A 14,613-nucleotide genomic window follows, 5' to 3' on the forward strand; every position below is an offset into this window, starting at 1 on the left:
TCTCTCTTTCCTTGTGCTGCAGTATCTCTCTATGTCCTTGTGCTGCAGTATCTCTCTCTGTCCCTGTGCTGCAGTATCTCTCTATGTCCTTGTGCTGCAGCATCTCTCTCTGTCCCTGTGCTGCAGTATCTCTCTCTGTCCCTGTGCTGCAGCATCTCTCTCTGTCCTTGTGCTGCAGTATCTCTCTCTGTCCTTGTGCTGCAGTATCTCTCTCTGTCCTTGTGCTGCAGTATCTCTCTCTGTCCTTGTACTGCAGTATCTCTCTCTGTCCCTGTGCTGCAGTATCTCTCTCTTTCCTTGTGCTGCAGTATCTCTCTATGTCCTTGTGCTGCAGCATCTCTCTCTGTCCCTGTGCTGCAGTATCTCTCTCTGTCCCTGTGCTGCAGTATCTCTCTCTGTCCTTGTGCTGCAGCATCTCTCTCTGTCCCTGTGCTGCAGCATCTCTCTCTGTCCCTTTGCTGCAGTATCTCTCTCTGTCCCTGTGCTGCAGTATCTCTCTCTGTCCCTGTGCTGCAGTCTCTCTCTCTCTGTCCCTGTGCTGCAGTATCTCTCTCTGTCCCTGTGCTGCAGTATCTCTCTCTGTCCCTGTGCTGCAGTCTCTCTCTCTCTGTCCCTGTGCTGCAGTATCTCTCTCTGTCCTTGTGCTGCAGCATCTCTCTCTGTCCCTTTGCTGCAGTATCTCTCTCTATCCCTGTGCTGCATCATCTCTCTCTGTCCCTGTGCTGCAGTAGCTTGCTCTGTCCTTGTACTGCAGTATCTCTCTCTGTCCTTGTGCTGCAGTATCTCTCTCTGTCCCTGTGCTGCAGTATCTCTCTCTGTCCTTGTACTGCAGCATCTCTCTCCGTCCCTGTGCTGCAGTATCTCTCTCTGTCCTTGTGCTGCAGCATCTCTCTCTGTCCCTGTGCTGCAGTCTCTCTCTCCGTACCTGTGCTGCAGTATCTCTCTCTGTCCTTGTGCTGCATCATCTCTCTCTGTCCCTGTGCTGCAGTATCTCTCTCTGTCCCTGTGCTGCAGTAGCTCGCTCTGTCCTTGTACTGCAGTATCTCTCTCTGTCCTTGTGCTGCAGTATCTCTCTCTGTCCCTGTGCTGCAGTATCTCTCTCTGTCCTTGTACTGCAGCATCTCTCTCCGTCCCTGTGCTGCAGTATCTCTCTCTGTCCTTGTGCTGCAGTATCTCTCTCTGTCCTTGTCCTGCAGTATCTCTCTCTATCCCTGTGCTGCATCATCTCTCTCTGTCCCTGTGCTGCAGTATCTCTCTCTGTCCCTGTGCTGCAGTAGCTCTCTGTAAAGTCTTGCAGCAGTGACTAACTCAGTTGGAAAGTCTTTCAATGAGATCACCTCCGTCTATCCCACAAACTATATAAGTTTGCACTGTATCTCAAACATGTTACAAGTCTCGCGCTACCCTGCAATGAGCTGTTTTTTTTTTGAAAAACTCAGAAATCACTTATGCACAAGGGAAGATATAATGTTTTTTCTCACCTGTCGCACGTTGTTACCTTCAGCAAAAGCAATGCATGCCACGGCAATAATGGGGACCCACATGAAACAGAATGCTGCGATACACCATCCAATTATTATTGCCCACTTAGGATACTCAATAGGTCCATATGTTGGTGCGGTAAATACTATTAAGGACCAGATTAGGATTAGCTGTATCCACAAATCGAAAATGAGAAACAGAATGAGATAGACGATCTGCAGCTCGATTAACGTCAGTTTAAATCAATAAAAGGTGCAACATCTCCTTACTGTCAGCATGATCGGTGTGATAAAAAACCAACACACTCTCCACCACAACCAGAAGAGCCAATGCTTTTCCCCAATCATCATCTCAACGTCTTTGACGAATCTGTTTACCCCTGTGAACAACAAGAAAGCAGAACAACAATCACTTGGTTTGTGCTATCTTCAGGGCAGTTTCAAGCAGAAGTACATCTTGCACTGGGTGTCACTGATGCACAGGCTACTTGACAACTTTAGATTTTTCAGTATTTCTGAAGCAGTAAGTAAATTGCCATCTGCCTATTTCCCTTCCCTTGCCAGTCTTAGTCACCATATTCAGTTGTGTTCCTGCATCTGAAGAGGCATGGGCGCCAAATGAACACATTTATTATTTGATTTTTTTCAACCAGTTTCTGGGATTCTAACTAGTTTTTGTTGTACTTACCATAGATCCAGCTTAAGCCAATAAGCTCCAGTATCGCAATCAAAAGTAGTCCCCATCCAGAACAGAAATGATCAATTAAATGTATCCAGTAAATTCCAGCCTAAAAAGATATTAGAGAAAGGGATGAAGAAAGTGATCCTTTGCAGAATACTCTATATTGATGTAACTTTCTTCTTGACTTAAATATAAGGCAGTCAAACCTCCCTGTCATGCTTCCTGGTACATTTACATTAGAGAACGCAGAAAATCTACATATGGGGGAAATTTTAAACTAACCCAACCAATGGGAAAATTACGGGATTGGAGGAATCTCTGTTGAGTGCAAAACTGAGCGGGATGTATGAAGGATGTACAACCCAAACCTCCTTGGTGCGTGAGATTAGAATAATTCCCATTCTCTCATCACTATATTTCAATGGAATATAACCTTTTCTGCACAGGTTTCTTGTTGTCCTTTGTTACTTAACAAATCTGAAGAACTATTTCAAAAGCAAAATACTTCAGATGCTGGAAATCTGAAATAAAAACAGAAAGTGCTAGAAATATTCAGCAGGTCTGGCAGCATCTGTAGAGAGAGAAACAAAGTAAATGTTTCAAGTCCATGACTTTTCATCAGACCTGCAGAGCAACTATTAGTTTGGCTCACTCAATATTTCCTACTATTTTGGCACAAAAATCTCTCACTTCATCCAATAACAAATCCAGTTGGCATGAAATAATTTCATAAACCAGCAGTAACTGCAGTGAAGTGCTACGACCGACCGCTCCATTCAAAGCCCCCAATCAAAATATACGGTTCAGATTGTGATGGGAGAAACGCATTGTTAAGTCAATCCCGTTCCTCCACAGATCACCTCACATATCATTTTAAACTGTCCAAATTAAAGAAAGACCCAGCCAAATTGTACCATTTATCAACCCCTGAATGAGGCTAACCAAACCAGGTGTCTTTTAATCAACAAATTAACTATTTAATTAGACAAACTAAATTTTAAACACGACTAAGATATAAACAACATTTAAAATTAAAAAAAGAGTCCTTGCAAATTTACGCTCCTGCCGAAGGTGAAAAAGTTCAAGTGCTTGAAGTCCTCACAGCCGTCCGATGGCAAGAAAAAGGTTCTTCAATAGTGGAACAGTCCGTAGTCTAATTCTAGCAGTAAGTGATGCTTTCCTTCTCCAGTGATGACCACAGTAGATCAATAAATTGCAACCAGTTTCAATAGAATCAATTTGACTTTAGAATTTTTGAGGGATACAACATTGTCACAGTCTAACTTCCCTTGTTTCAGTTTATATTATCAGAGATCTCTGTTTTTGCTTGACTTCATTTGGAATTTTGAGAGTTCATAATAAATAAACAGATGAAATTCTCTTCCTTCAGTTTAAATGGGCTGAGAACCCTTGTTTCAGGTGCTAACACACAGCTGTCTGTCTGTTATAGAGTCATAGAATTATACAGCACAGAAACAGGCCCTTCAGCCCACGTGTCTGTGCCGGCCATTAAGCACCTAACTATTCTAATCCCATTTTCCAGCAATTGGCCCGTAGCCTTGTATGCTATGGCATTTCAAGTGCTCATCTAAATACTTCTTCAATGTTGTGAGGGTTCCTGCCTCTACCACCCCTTCAGGCAGTGCGTTCCAGATACCAACCACCCTCTGGGTGAACAAATTTTCCTCAAATCCCCTCTAAACCTCCTTCCCTTACCTTAAATCTATGCCCCCTGGTTATTGACCCCTCCACTAAGGGAAGAAGTTTCTTCCTATCTAACCTATCAATGCCCCTCATAATTTTTTATACCCCAATCATGTCCCCTCTCAACCTTCTCTGCTCTAAGGAAAACAACCCTAGCTATCCAGTCTCTCTTCATAGTTGAAATGCTCCAGCCCAGGCAACATCTTGGTGAATCACCTCTGCACCCTCTCCAGTGTAATCACATCCTTCCTCTAGTGTGGTGTCCAGAACTATACAGAGTACTCCAGCTGTGGCCTAACTAACGTTCATACAGCTCCATCATAACCTCCCTGCTCTTATATTCTATGCCTTGGCTAATGAAGGCAAGTATCCCATATGCCTTCCTAACCACCTTATCTACCTGTGCTGATGCCTTCAGTGATCTATGGACAAGTACACCAAGATCCCTCTGACCCTCTGTACTACCTAGGGTCCTACCATCCATTGTATATTCCCTTGCCTTGCCAATCCTCCCAAAATGCATCACCTCACACTTCTCAGGATTAAATTCCATTTGCCACTGCTCTGCCCATCTTACCAGCCCATCTATATCGTCCTGTAATCTAAGGCTTTCCTCCTCACTATTTACGACACCATCAATTTTTGTGTCATCTGCGAACTTACTTATCATACCTCCTATATTCACGTCTAAATCATTAATGTACACTACAAACAGCAAGGGTCCTAGCACCGATCCCTGTGGTACACCACTGGTCACAGACTTCCACTCACAAAAACATCCCTCGACCATTACTCGCTGTTTCCTGCCACTAAGCCATTTTTGGATCCAATTTGCCAAATTGCCCTGGATCCCATGGTCCCTTACCTTCTTAACCAATTTCCCTTGCGGGACCTTATCAAAAGCCTTACTGAAGTCCATGTAGACTACACTAACTGCTTTACCCTCATCTACACTAGTCACCTCCTCAAAAATTCAATCAGGTTATAGACAACAGAGGTCTGTGTCCTTTGTTAGAACAGGCTGTTTGCACAATAAGCCAGCTCAAAATTAAATTGTAACAAATGTATCTCTCGATACTCAGTCCGAGTGGCTGTACCCAAGGCAACGAGAAGCATTCTCTGGCTCAGTCTTTAGAGCTTGCTGCCTTAAAGCAGTGTGGCTCATTTTCCAGCCTTAAAGGCACACCGCATTCTTCCCAGAAAAAAAAACGATAGGATCATAACACCTCCACCTCTGGTGGAATGAAACGCTATTCCTGGAATGTGTTTCATTACAATGGGTAAAAAAAAATTTGAAAAAAAAGTTAACTTTTTTTCTGCACTGACAGGCATACACTTTTCCAAAATATTAAGACTACAGCAACAAGTTCCACCACAGCATTTCAACTTTTAATTTTCAAAAGGTTGTCCTAATAATCCCATTTCAAATTCCCAAACATAGTTTTCCAATTGTTTTGTGTTTTCCTTCCAAGCATCTCTAGTGTCCATTACCTCAGCCAGGTGAACTGCACAGCTAGGAACACTGAACACTACTGGGTTTACTATTCTCTGAGAAGTTTCTGGAGTACCCCTAAACCTATGTGACATCACTTGACACTGGAAAACCCTGTCTGGTGTAACAGAAGCTGATTGTTTTCTTACCCTGGGGTGTCAAAGGAATTTGACAGTCTCCCTCCAACACATCTGTCTCTTTAAGACACATTGCGTTGCCCACTCTGTCCTTCCAGTCCTTTAAATAATAATTTGGGTAGGAGTCTGCTTTCTTTACCACATTGACTTTTCTGGAGTCTATGCAAGTTTGAGCTGATTCACCAGGTTTAAACACCAAGACCACCTGCAAATTCCAGCTGTCCTGACTAGGTTCAATTAAGCTGCCCTTCAGCATGCATTGTACCTCTGCTTCCACTTGGGCCTGTCTGCCTGGACCTAAGCGGCAAGAATGTCGTTTTAAAGGAATGGTTCCCCCTATACCCACATCATGTGTGGCTAAGGTTGTACATCCTGGCTTATCCCGACACACTTTTTGAAATGTTGTGAAAACTCTGGTTAGGACTTCAAGCTGTTTTGCCTCTAAGTGTAAAAGCCTATTGTTTAATTTTTCTTGCCATTCTGTATTCACTAATTGGATAGTTAAAGGTTCAATCTGAGAATTTCCTCGGCCTACTTCTGCCTCATCCTCACTATCCCTTTCCTTCTCAACAATCCCGATTACCTGCCATACCTGCACTGGCTTATCCTCCTCCCTGCGGTAATATGGTTTGAGCATATTAATGTGACACAACCGGTTCCTCTTCTGGCAATCAGAGGTGTCAATCAAGTAATTTACCTTTCCCACTCTTTTGATCACTCCATATGGGTCACTGAACTGTGCTTTTAATGGTTCTCCCTGTAATGGTAACAACACTAATACTTCATCCCCTGGTTCTATGGTAGATTGTGCTTTTCCCACCATTTGACAGGTGTGGCATGTTTTACAAAATTGTCTCACACGCTTTGTAAGACTTGGCCAGTAATAATGCTTGCTTATGCGCGCTTTGGTCTTCTGAATTCTCCTATGTCCTGCAAAAGGAATGTCATGTGTTAGCCTTAATAATCCTTGTTGATATTTAGGTGGTACCACTATCTGTTCAACAACTGTCCAGTCATTGTCAGCAGGCCTATGAGGCGGTCTCCATTTTCTCCTCAAAACCCCGTCTTCCATATAATAGTCTTCCGGAATTCCTTTTACCTCAGCTTCTGACAGAGCTATCTATTCGATATATCTCTGGATCAGCTTGCTGTGCTGCAATGATAGATGATCTGTTAAACAACTCATTTGGATTATCTAAATCCCCAAATAAGGTTTCAGATGCCTGGCTATCTATTTGTGGTGCCTCTTTTACCTCCGACAATGGATTCTGTTTAGCCATTCCTCAGGTAAGTACACACAGAGGAAATATTCCCGGAACTTGTTCCTGTTAATGCTCCGTTTCCTTAATTTTACTTTGTTCCTCTGTAACTATAAGAGAAACTGATACTTTTGATCCAGCCAAAGAATTTCTTATGAGTAGATCAATTCCCTTTACTGGTAAACTGTAGACAACAACTACACTTACTATCCCATATATTAAGTCACTCTCTAGGTGTATTTTATACAAAGGTACGGGTATACACACCCCACCAATTCCATTAACTAAAACTTTAACGTTCAAGGCGCTTTCTGGTGGCAAACTCATATCTTTCCCCAGCAAGACCATTTGGGTTGCTCCTGTGTCCCTGCTTATAATAATAGGTTTATCTGCCTCACTTACAGGATACGGAGTTCCTCTCCCCTTTGACAAAAATTCATTATAACTGTCAGGTATTTTATTCTTAACCTCGACACTCCTTTTAGTTTAACTATCTGGTTTCACATTCACAGCTGTTGTTAAAGCTATAGCCTGGTCTGCTATACTCTCAGTCAGAGTCTATTCCTCTGCACTAACTTGGCATACCCCAACAAGTCTTATGGGTTTATCTCACAATTTCTGAACAAAGATGACCTGTTTTGTTGCAATGATAACACTTTGGTTTGCAAACCTTGCTTCTACCCTCAGCATCTCTCTTTCTGACCCGAGGAGGTGATCCTGGGGCATTCCCAACTGTTCCTTCTTGTCCCTGGCTACTTTCCTTCCTTTCACTATCCCACTGTCTATCCTTCTCGAGTTTATGGGGGTGGTTTGGCTTATGCCTAGCTTTCAAAACTTTCAGGTTATCTATATGAGTTCTCACTACTGAAGGAATGGAGTTTTTAAACTCTTCTAAGAGAATCAATTTTCAAAGGTTCTCATACGTGGTTTCTATCTTTAATGCCTGAATCCAACGGTCAAAATGCATTTGCTTCACCCTCTCAAATTCTAAATATGTCTGCCCAGTCAATCTCCATAAGTTCCTGAGCTTCTGATGGTCAGTTTCAGGGACTAACTCATACGCAGCAAGAACAGTCTTTTTTGGCATCTCATAATATGCAGAAGCCTCTTCAGAAAGCATGGTATAAGCTTCATGAGCTATGTCTACCAGCCTGCCCTGCATGAGCAATGTCCAGCTTTCTTTCAGCCATTTCAGCTGTTTGGCTATTTTTTCCAAAAGATATGAAAAATGCCTCTACGTCCCTTTCCTCAAACTTAGGAAGTCCCTGTATAAATTTAGACAACTTCTCGCTGGGTCCTGATCTAAATTCAGATTTATCCTTACCCTTTTGTCTTAGTTGCACCTCTTTTAGTCTAAATTCCCTCTCTTCTCTTTCACTTTCTCTCCAAAATGCTCTCTGTTTCTCCCTTTCCTCTTTTTCCAATTCAAGTTTTTGTAATGCTACTGCTTTTTCTTTTTCCTGTTGAAACTCCAGTTTTTCATTTCTAACTGAATCCTCACCAGTTGCACTGAATTATTCTTGGACCCACTACCCGCTTGTCCCTCGTATTCCCTTTCTTATTCCATGTATTGCCCTTCATCTTCTTCATCATCATCATCTTCTACTAATTTCAGATGTTCGGCTATTATGTCAATTATCTCTGCTTTTTTGGCACCTGATTTCAATTCCAACCTCAATTTCACTACCAATTCTTTTAATTTGTTCTTAGTTAAAGTTATCAAGTCACTCAGCGAAACATTCTGCTCTCCCAAAAACTCTGCTGCAACCACTCATGCCAATACAATGGTATAGACTGTACCTTATTATACAAGAGACCTGGTTCTTTTAATTTCTTTGTAATTAGTGTCAGATTTAGATCCCAACAATCGAGTTTCCAACTGATATCATCCCAGACTCGATAGCAATTAATCTGATGCCAAGCGCAAGACCCCAATTTAAATGTTATCTCAGAAATGTGCAATTAATAAGAGTCTAAATGTGGGCCCTCCAGATTATTCAGATTCTGATCCCAGATGCAAGCCACCAAATTAAATATGATTCAACTGTGAGTGAGCCCCCAATTAAGAAATTATTCAAATCCCGAGAAACCCAATTAATATGTGATCCAAATCTCGAGTGAGCCCCCAATTAATGTGTTATGACCGACCACTCCAGTCAAAGCCCCCAATCAAAATATACGATTCTGATTGTGATAGGAGAAATGCACTGTTAATTCAATCCCGTCCCTCCACAGATTGTCTAACATATCATTTAAAACTTCCCAAATTAAAGACAGACCCAGCCAAATTGCACCATTTATTAACAACCGAATAAGGCTAATCAAACCAGGTGTCTTTAAATCAACAAATTAACTATTTAACTAGAAAAACTAAATTCTTAAACACTACTAAGATATAAACAACAATTAAAATGGAAAAAAAATTAGAATCCTTGCATATTTACGCTCCTGCCAGAGGTGAAAAAACTCAAGGTTGCTTGAAGTCCTTACAGCCATCCGATGGGGAGAAAAAGGTTCTTCAACAGAAGAACAATCCATAGTCTAATTCCAGCAGTAAATGATGCTTTCCTTCTCCAGTGGCCAGACCTGGAGTACTGTGTACAGTTTAGGTCCCCATATTTAAGGAAGGATATACTAACATTGGAGGCAGTTCAGAAAAGTTTCACTAGGCTGATTCCTGGGATGAAGGGGTTGTCTTATCAGGAACGGCTAAACAGGTTAGGCCTTTACTCATTGGAGTTTAGAAGAATGAGAGAGGATCTTATTGAAACATATAAGACTCTAAGGGGGCTTGACAGGGTAGATGTTGAGAATACATTTCCACTGGTGGGGGAATCTCAAACTAGGGGACTTAGTTACAGACTAAGGGGTCACACATTTAAAATGAGATGCGAAGAAATTTCTTCTCTCAGAGGGTGGTGAATCTCTGGAATTCTCTACCTTAGAGAATTGTGGAGGCTGGGGCACTAAATGTATTTAAGGACGAGGTAGATAGATTTTTGAAATCTTGGGGAGTCGCGGGTTATGCGGAGCAGGCCTGAAAGAGGAGTTGAGGCCTGGGACAGATCAGCCATGATCTTATTGAATGGCGGGGCAGCTTGAGGGCTGAATGGCCTACTCCTGCTCCTATTTCTTATGTTCTTATGATGACCACAGTAGATCAACAACTCACAACCACTTTCAATAGAATCAATCTGGATTTAAAATTTTTGAGGGATAAAAGATTGTCACAGGCTAATTTCCCTGGCTTCAGTTTAAATTATCAGAGATCTCTGTTTTGACTTGACTTTATTTAGAATTTTGAGAGAGAATAATAAATAAACAGACTAAATTCTCTTCCTTTAATTTAAATGGACTGAGAGCCCTTGATTCAGGTGCTAGCACACAGCTGTCTGTCTGTGTCCTCTGTTAGAACAGGCTGTTTGCACAATAAGCCAGTTCAAAATTAAATTGTAACAAATGTATCTCTCAATGCTCAGTCCGAGTGTCTGTATCCAAGGCAACGAGAATGCACACTTTGAATTGGAGTCTTCGAATGGCTGTATCCAAGGCAACGAAAATGCAATCTTTGACTCAGTCTTTAGAGCTTGCCTTAAAGCAGTACAGCTCTTTTTCTAGCCTTAAAGTCATACCACATACTTCCCGGAAAAAATAACTGCAGGATCATATCAGAATCTGTTCATTTTTCAGACATCTGCACATCCGATAACTGACAGATTCCATTTAGGAATCTCAATAAACATTTTTTAGTAAAGGAGAACTTGGGAAACTTATCTAACGTTGTTTGGGAGGTAGCATTGGCTTTTACCCATTTTGCCGAACAGACCACTTCTATTTCAGACTGATTTTAAAAGTACTAAAATTACAACTGGATACAATCACTATTTTAAAAGTACGAATAATTGTTTGTAATTTTAGTATTATCTTGCTACAATTGCTGAAGCAAATCAGATTCACAGCTATCATTTATCCCAAGACGCACTGCATGAAAAAGACAGCATGACACCACAAGAGTTCATAAGATAGATTGACTTTCATAATTCATCACATTTAATTATGTACTAATTTTTCCCAAGGTCTCTTCCTGTTGAGAATGAATTGTGTATGGAATATTCTGTACCACACATATATATTGTTACATTAAATGTAACTTCCATATGCTGAGGGATTACTGGGGGCATTTCTTTAAGTTGGTTTCAGGTAAATAAAGTTAACCTTTATGCATAGTTTTCTTGTCGAGCAAAGATAGCATGCAAAAGTCCCAGTAATAGCAAATCCAGGCAGGTTAATAAAGAGCCTGAAAGTGTGATTGGATGCACCGCTTGAGCAAGTTGGGGGGCATATTATCAAATGAACAGGCCTTAGGCCTTTTTTTCACCTAAAGCACCAAGAACACCACCCTGTGGTCAGACCTATGGAAACAGGAGACTTGATTTGCCCACTGACCCACCTTCACTCAGGCATTTCAAGTAGGTGTCTGATCAGGATATTCCCTCAGTGCCAAAGAAAGCAAGTTTTCCTTTGCAGCATGTTCTTCAGAACTACTTCCTCAAAAGAAGCAGATCATGTTCCATCTTGCCATCACACTCAGGTGGCTTACCTATAATCAGGAGCAGTCAATCTTGCTGAATATCTCTACCTCAGTGCAGAGTCAAGGAATGTGTGGAAATCATTGAAACAAGCTAAGCTTGTGAATAAATGGAAGGTCAACCATACACGCTACCAGCAAAAGTTGCAAAATTCATAAAGGTCTTACTGGCTTTGAGATGAAAAATAATAATTAGCCCCAAAAATAATGCAAAGAAAATGGGAAAATAAATTAATGGTAAGAAAGGCTGTTCATTCTAGTCGATGAGTACCAAATTCCCAGGCAACAGTTTGCGAGTTCAAACCCTACTGTTAACTACCCTTCAATCTCATACCCTAGTGAGATATACACAGCATTCATTCTCAACCATACCACTAAATGAACAGTAACACAGTATATGGAAGTTTCAAAGAGGAAGAGAAACTCATAGGACAAACTTCATCCCAAAGACATAAGAACATGGAGTAGAATAGAACCTGGAGTAAGCCATTTGCACCTTCAAGCCTGCCCCACCATTCAACAAGATCATGGCTGATCTACCTCAGCTCAACCTTCCTACAGTATTCCCAGATCTAATATTTCCTTTAGTACGGTTATGAATGCTGGACTTTGCAGCATGGTTATGTTTTTTTTAAAAACTGTGATTTTTTTTTAATGCTATGTAAGAAGGATTCAGAAGAAACATGTGACCTTACATCAACCCTATTTGGAGACAAAGCAGGGATCCTGGTCACCATGTGAACAAGGAATCCAGATCAAAAACCCTTTTGAAAGCAGAATGCAAGGTTGTACCTCCTGAAGAACATTGGATTTCGTTCTCCCAGACTCTCAGATAATAAACAGGGAGCCAAGGGCTCTGAAGGTGCAAACTCGAGTTGAAATGTTTAACACCTGGAAACAAAGGAAGGCCCAAGTGGTTCTGCTGTGGCCAGACTTTGTAGACTCTGCATATTGAAAAAGGTAAATGACCTTTGACTTTTGATTCTGGCGGCTGTAAGAGAGACCAGAAAAGACAAAAACCAGCAATGGCAGCCTCAGAAGAGAAAGAGAGAAAATATCTGCTCTCAGAGCAAAAGGTTGCTAAGACTTGGACCCATTTTGAAAGCTGAGGTTTAAGGAGGAAAAAAGATCAAAAGGGTCACACCAGAGATCGCCTTATTTATGGAAGTCCAGGTCGAAAGTGCTCAGAAGAATTGAACAAAGTGCACATTGACTTTATAAGGACTGGGAGATCCAACCCATTGCAATTGGGAGGAGTTTGGGACTATTAACTGCAAGGATATTGCTTCAATGAGGACACCGTGTAATGCATAAATGTGGAGTAGGGTTTTCAAGTGTTTTAATTAGTTAAAGGGAAATATCTTTCTATTAGCTACTTACAAAGTATTTTTAGTTAAAGTTGATAGTGCTTTCGCTGGGGTTGTTCTGTCGCCCTCTAGTTAACTCAAGCTCTCTTTCTTCACATTCTTTCTGGAGTACTCTTTCTCTCTCCTCTCTTCTTTTCTCTCTCTACTTTCTCTCTTTTTCTTCACATTCCTTCTGGAAGGCTCTTTCTTTCTCCCTCTCCTGCCTCTCTCTCTTTTTCCTGTCTCTCCCTTTCTCTTTCTCTTGCCCTGTCTTCTAATTCAAGTTTCCTTTGTTCCAATTGTATCTTTGGTAGCAGTACCCTGTCAGAGTCTGCTTCTAACACTGCTTCTTTTGCTTCAGATTCAAGGGAAAAATAGTTGGTCACTCGCCTTAGGAGTTTAGACTTCCTAGCCTTGCCACATACAGTGATCCCACACTGCTCAGCCATTTTCCTCAACTCCTCCATAGACAGTGCTTTTAACTTATCACAATTTACTTCACTCTGGCTTGGAGAGCTACTAGCTTTAGTTGCAGACATGTTAGTATTCAATCACACATAACCACAAGAAAACCTGTATTGAAATCTTGCTCTTTTTTGAATGCGAAAGATTTGGTTTCCCACTTCCAATTTATCTCCTTTGTCTGGGGGTCAACTCTGGATGCTAGCACCCAAATTTCTGTTAGGACCAGGTGAGAAAGGGGTCTCGGGTTCCCATTTAGCCTTCACCTGGTTTTACTGTAACAGGATTTAATTTTAAACACACTGTTTTAGCTCCCCCTTGGTGAATCCTTGCTCACCATTTTCCAATTATAAGGCAGAGAAACCAGCACAAATAGGCTTTCTTAAAGTTAAAAAAGAAAAGTTGAAATTTATTAAACTTAAACCTAAACAGTAATTTGGTTAATGCCTACAGATACATGACGCGTCCCACACTAGCATGCATACGCGATACACACATGCAAATAGAGACAGAAAAGAGAAGAAAAATAAAGTGGAAAAGTTTGAGGCAATATCTGAAGAGTTTTTGTTACAGGTCTTCAAGCTTACTGTAGAGTCCTTGATTGCAGATAGATCTTGCTTTTAATTGGGACCAGTATTCTTCATAAACCTTGTTCACTTAAGGAGACCTTTCTCTGTTGGGGTTCAAGTGTCTTCAGTGGATTCAGAGTCTTGTGACAAAGAGATGGGAGCAGACACGATAGAGATCTTCTCAGTCCAAGAGCAAACAGACACTCTGTGCTCAAACTCCCTGTGGCCAGTTCAAAAGAAAACCCTGGAACAACCAGGTAGTCATGTGACCAGCTGGTCTAACCAGTCCCAGCCCTTGTGGATTGTATCCCCCTTAGCAGGCCCTGGAATGCGCTTCTTCACCTTCAATGTTTGTTAGTATGCACATGTTTTTTCCAGCCACGGCTAATCTGTTTAACAAGTCACTTCCTCACTCCAACAACAGGTAAAAATCAATGTTCATGACAGAATTGATGTACCTCATTCTTGGCAGGTGGGGGCCTTGCATAAGAATCTCTAGTACTCTGGGACAGAAAATTCCAAAGATTCACATTCCTTTGAGAGAAGGAATTTCTCCTCATCTCAGTTCTAAATGGCCAATCCCTTATTCCGAGACGGTGACCCCATGTTCTAGATTCCCCAGCAAGGGAAAATGTTTTCTCAGCATCTCCCCTTAGGAATTTTGCATGTTTCAATTGGACCACCTCTCATTCTTCTAATCTCCAGGGAATATCAGCCTTCTCTACTCAATCTCACCTCATGGGACAATTTCTTAATCCCTGGAACCAATATAGTGAATATTTGTTATGCTCCCTCTAGGGTAGGTAGGCACTTTATTATGCCAATATGTTTTGTTGAATGATAATTTTCTTTGGTCCACTGAATGGAGATCTAAATTTTTATTTTTTGACGAA

The 14,613-nt window shown here is 41.3% G+C and overlaps 1 protein-coding gene across 1 annotated transcript in view; it reads right to left on the reverse strand.

Annotated features, from left to right (window-relative positions):
* The window catches only part of LOC137377447 (sodium- and chloride-dependent neutral and basic amino acid transporter B(0+)-like), a 320,515-nt gene that overhangs the window by 232,268 nt on the left and 73,634 nt on the right, over positions 1-14,613 (reverse strand). The window contains exons 11-12 of the mRNA XM_068047025.1: positions 2,170-2,269; positions 1,752-1,861 (exon numbers count right to left, since the gene is read on the reverse strand). Of these exons, the coding sequence (XP_067903126.1) occupies positions 1,752-1,861; positions 2,170-2,269 (210 nt within the window). The remainder of the gene's footprint in view (positions 1-1,751; positions 1,862-2,169; positions 2,270-14,613) is intronic.

Source organism: Heterodontus francisci, chromosome 15 (genome assembly GCF_036365525.1).
Source record: "Heterodontus francisci isolate sHetFra1 chromosome 15, sHetFra1.hap1, whole genome shotgun sequence".
NCBI lineage: Eukaryota > Metazoa > Chordata > Chondrichthyes > Heterodontiformes > Heterodontidae > Heterodontus > Heterodontus francisci.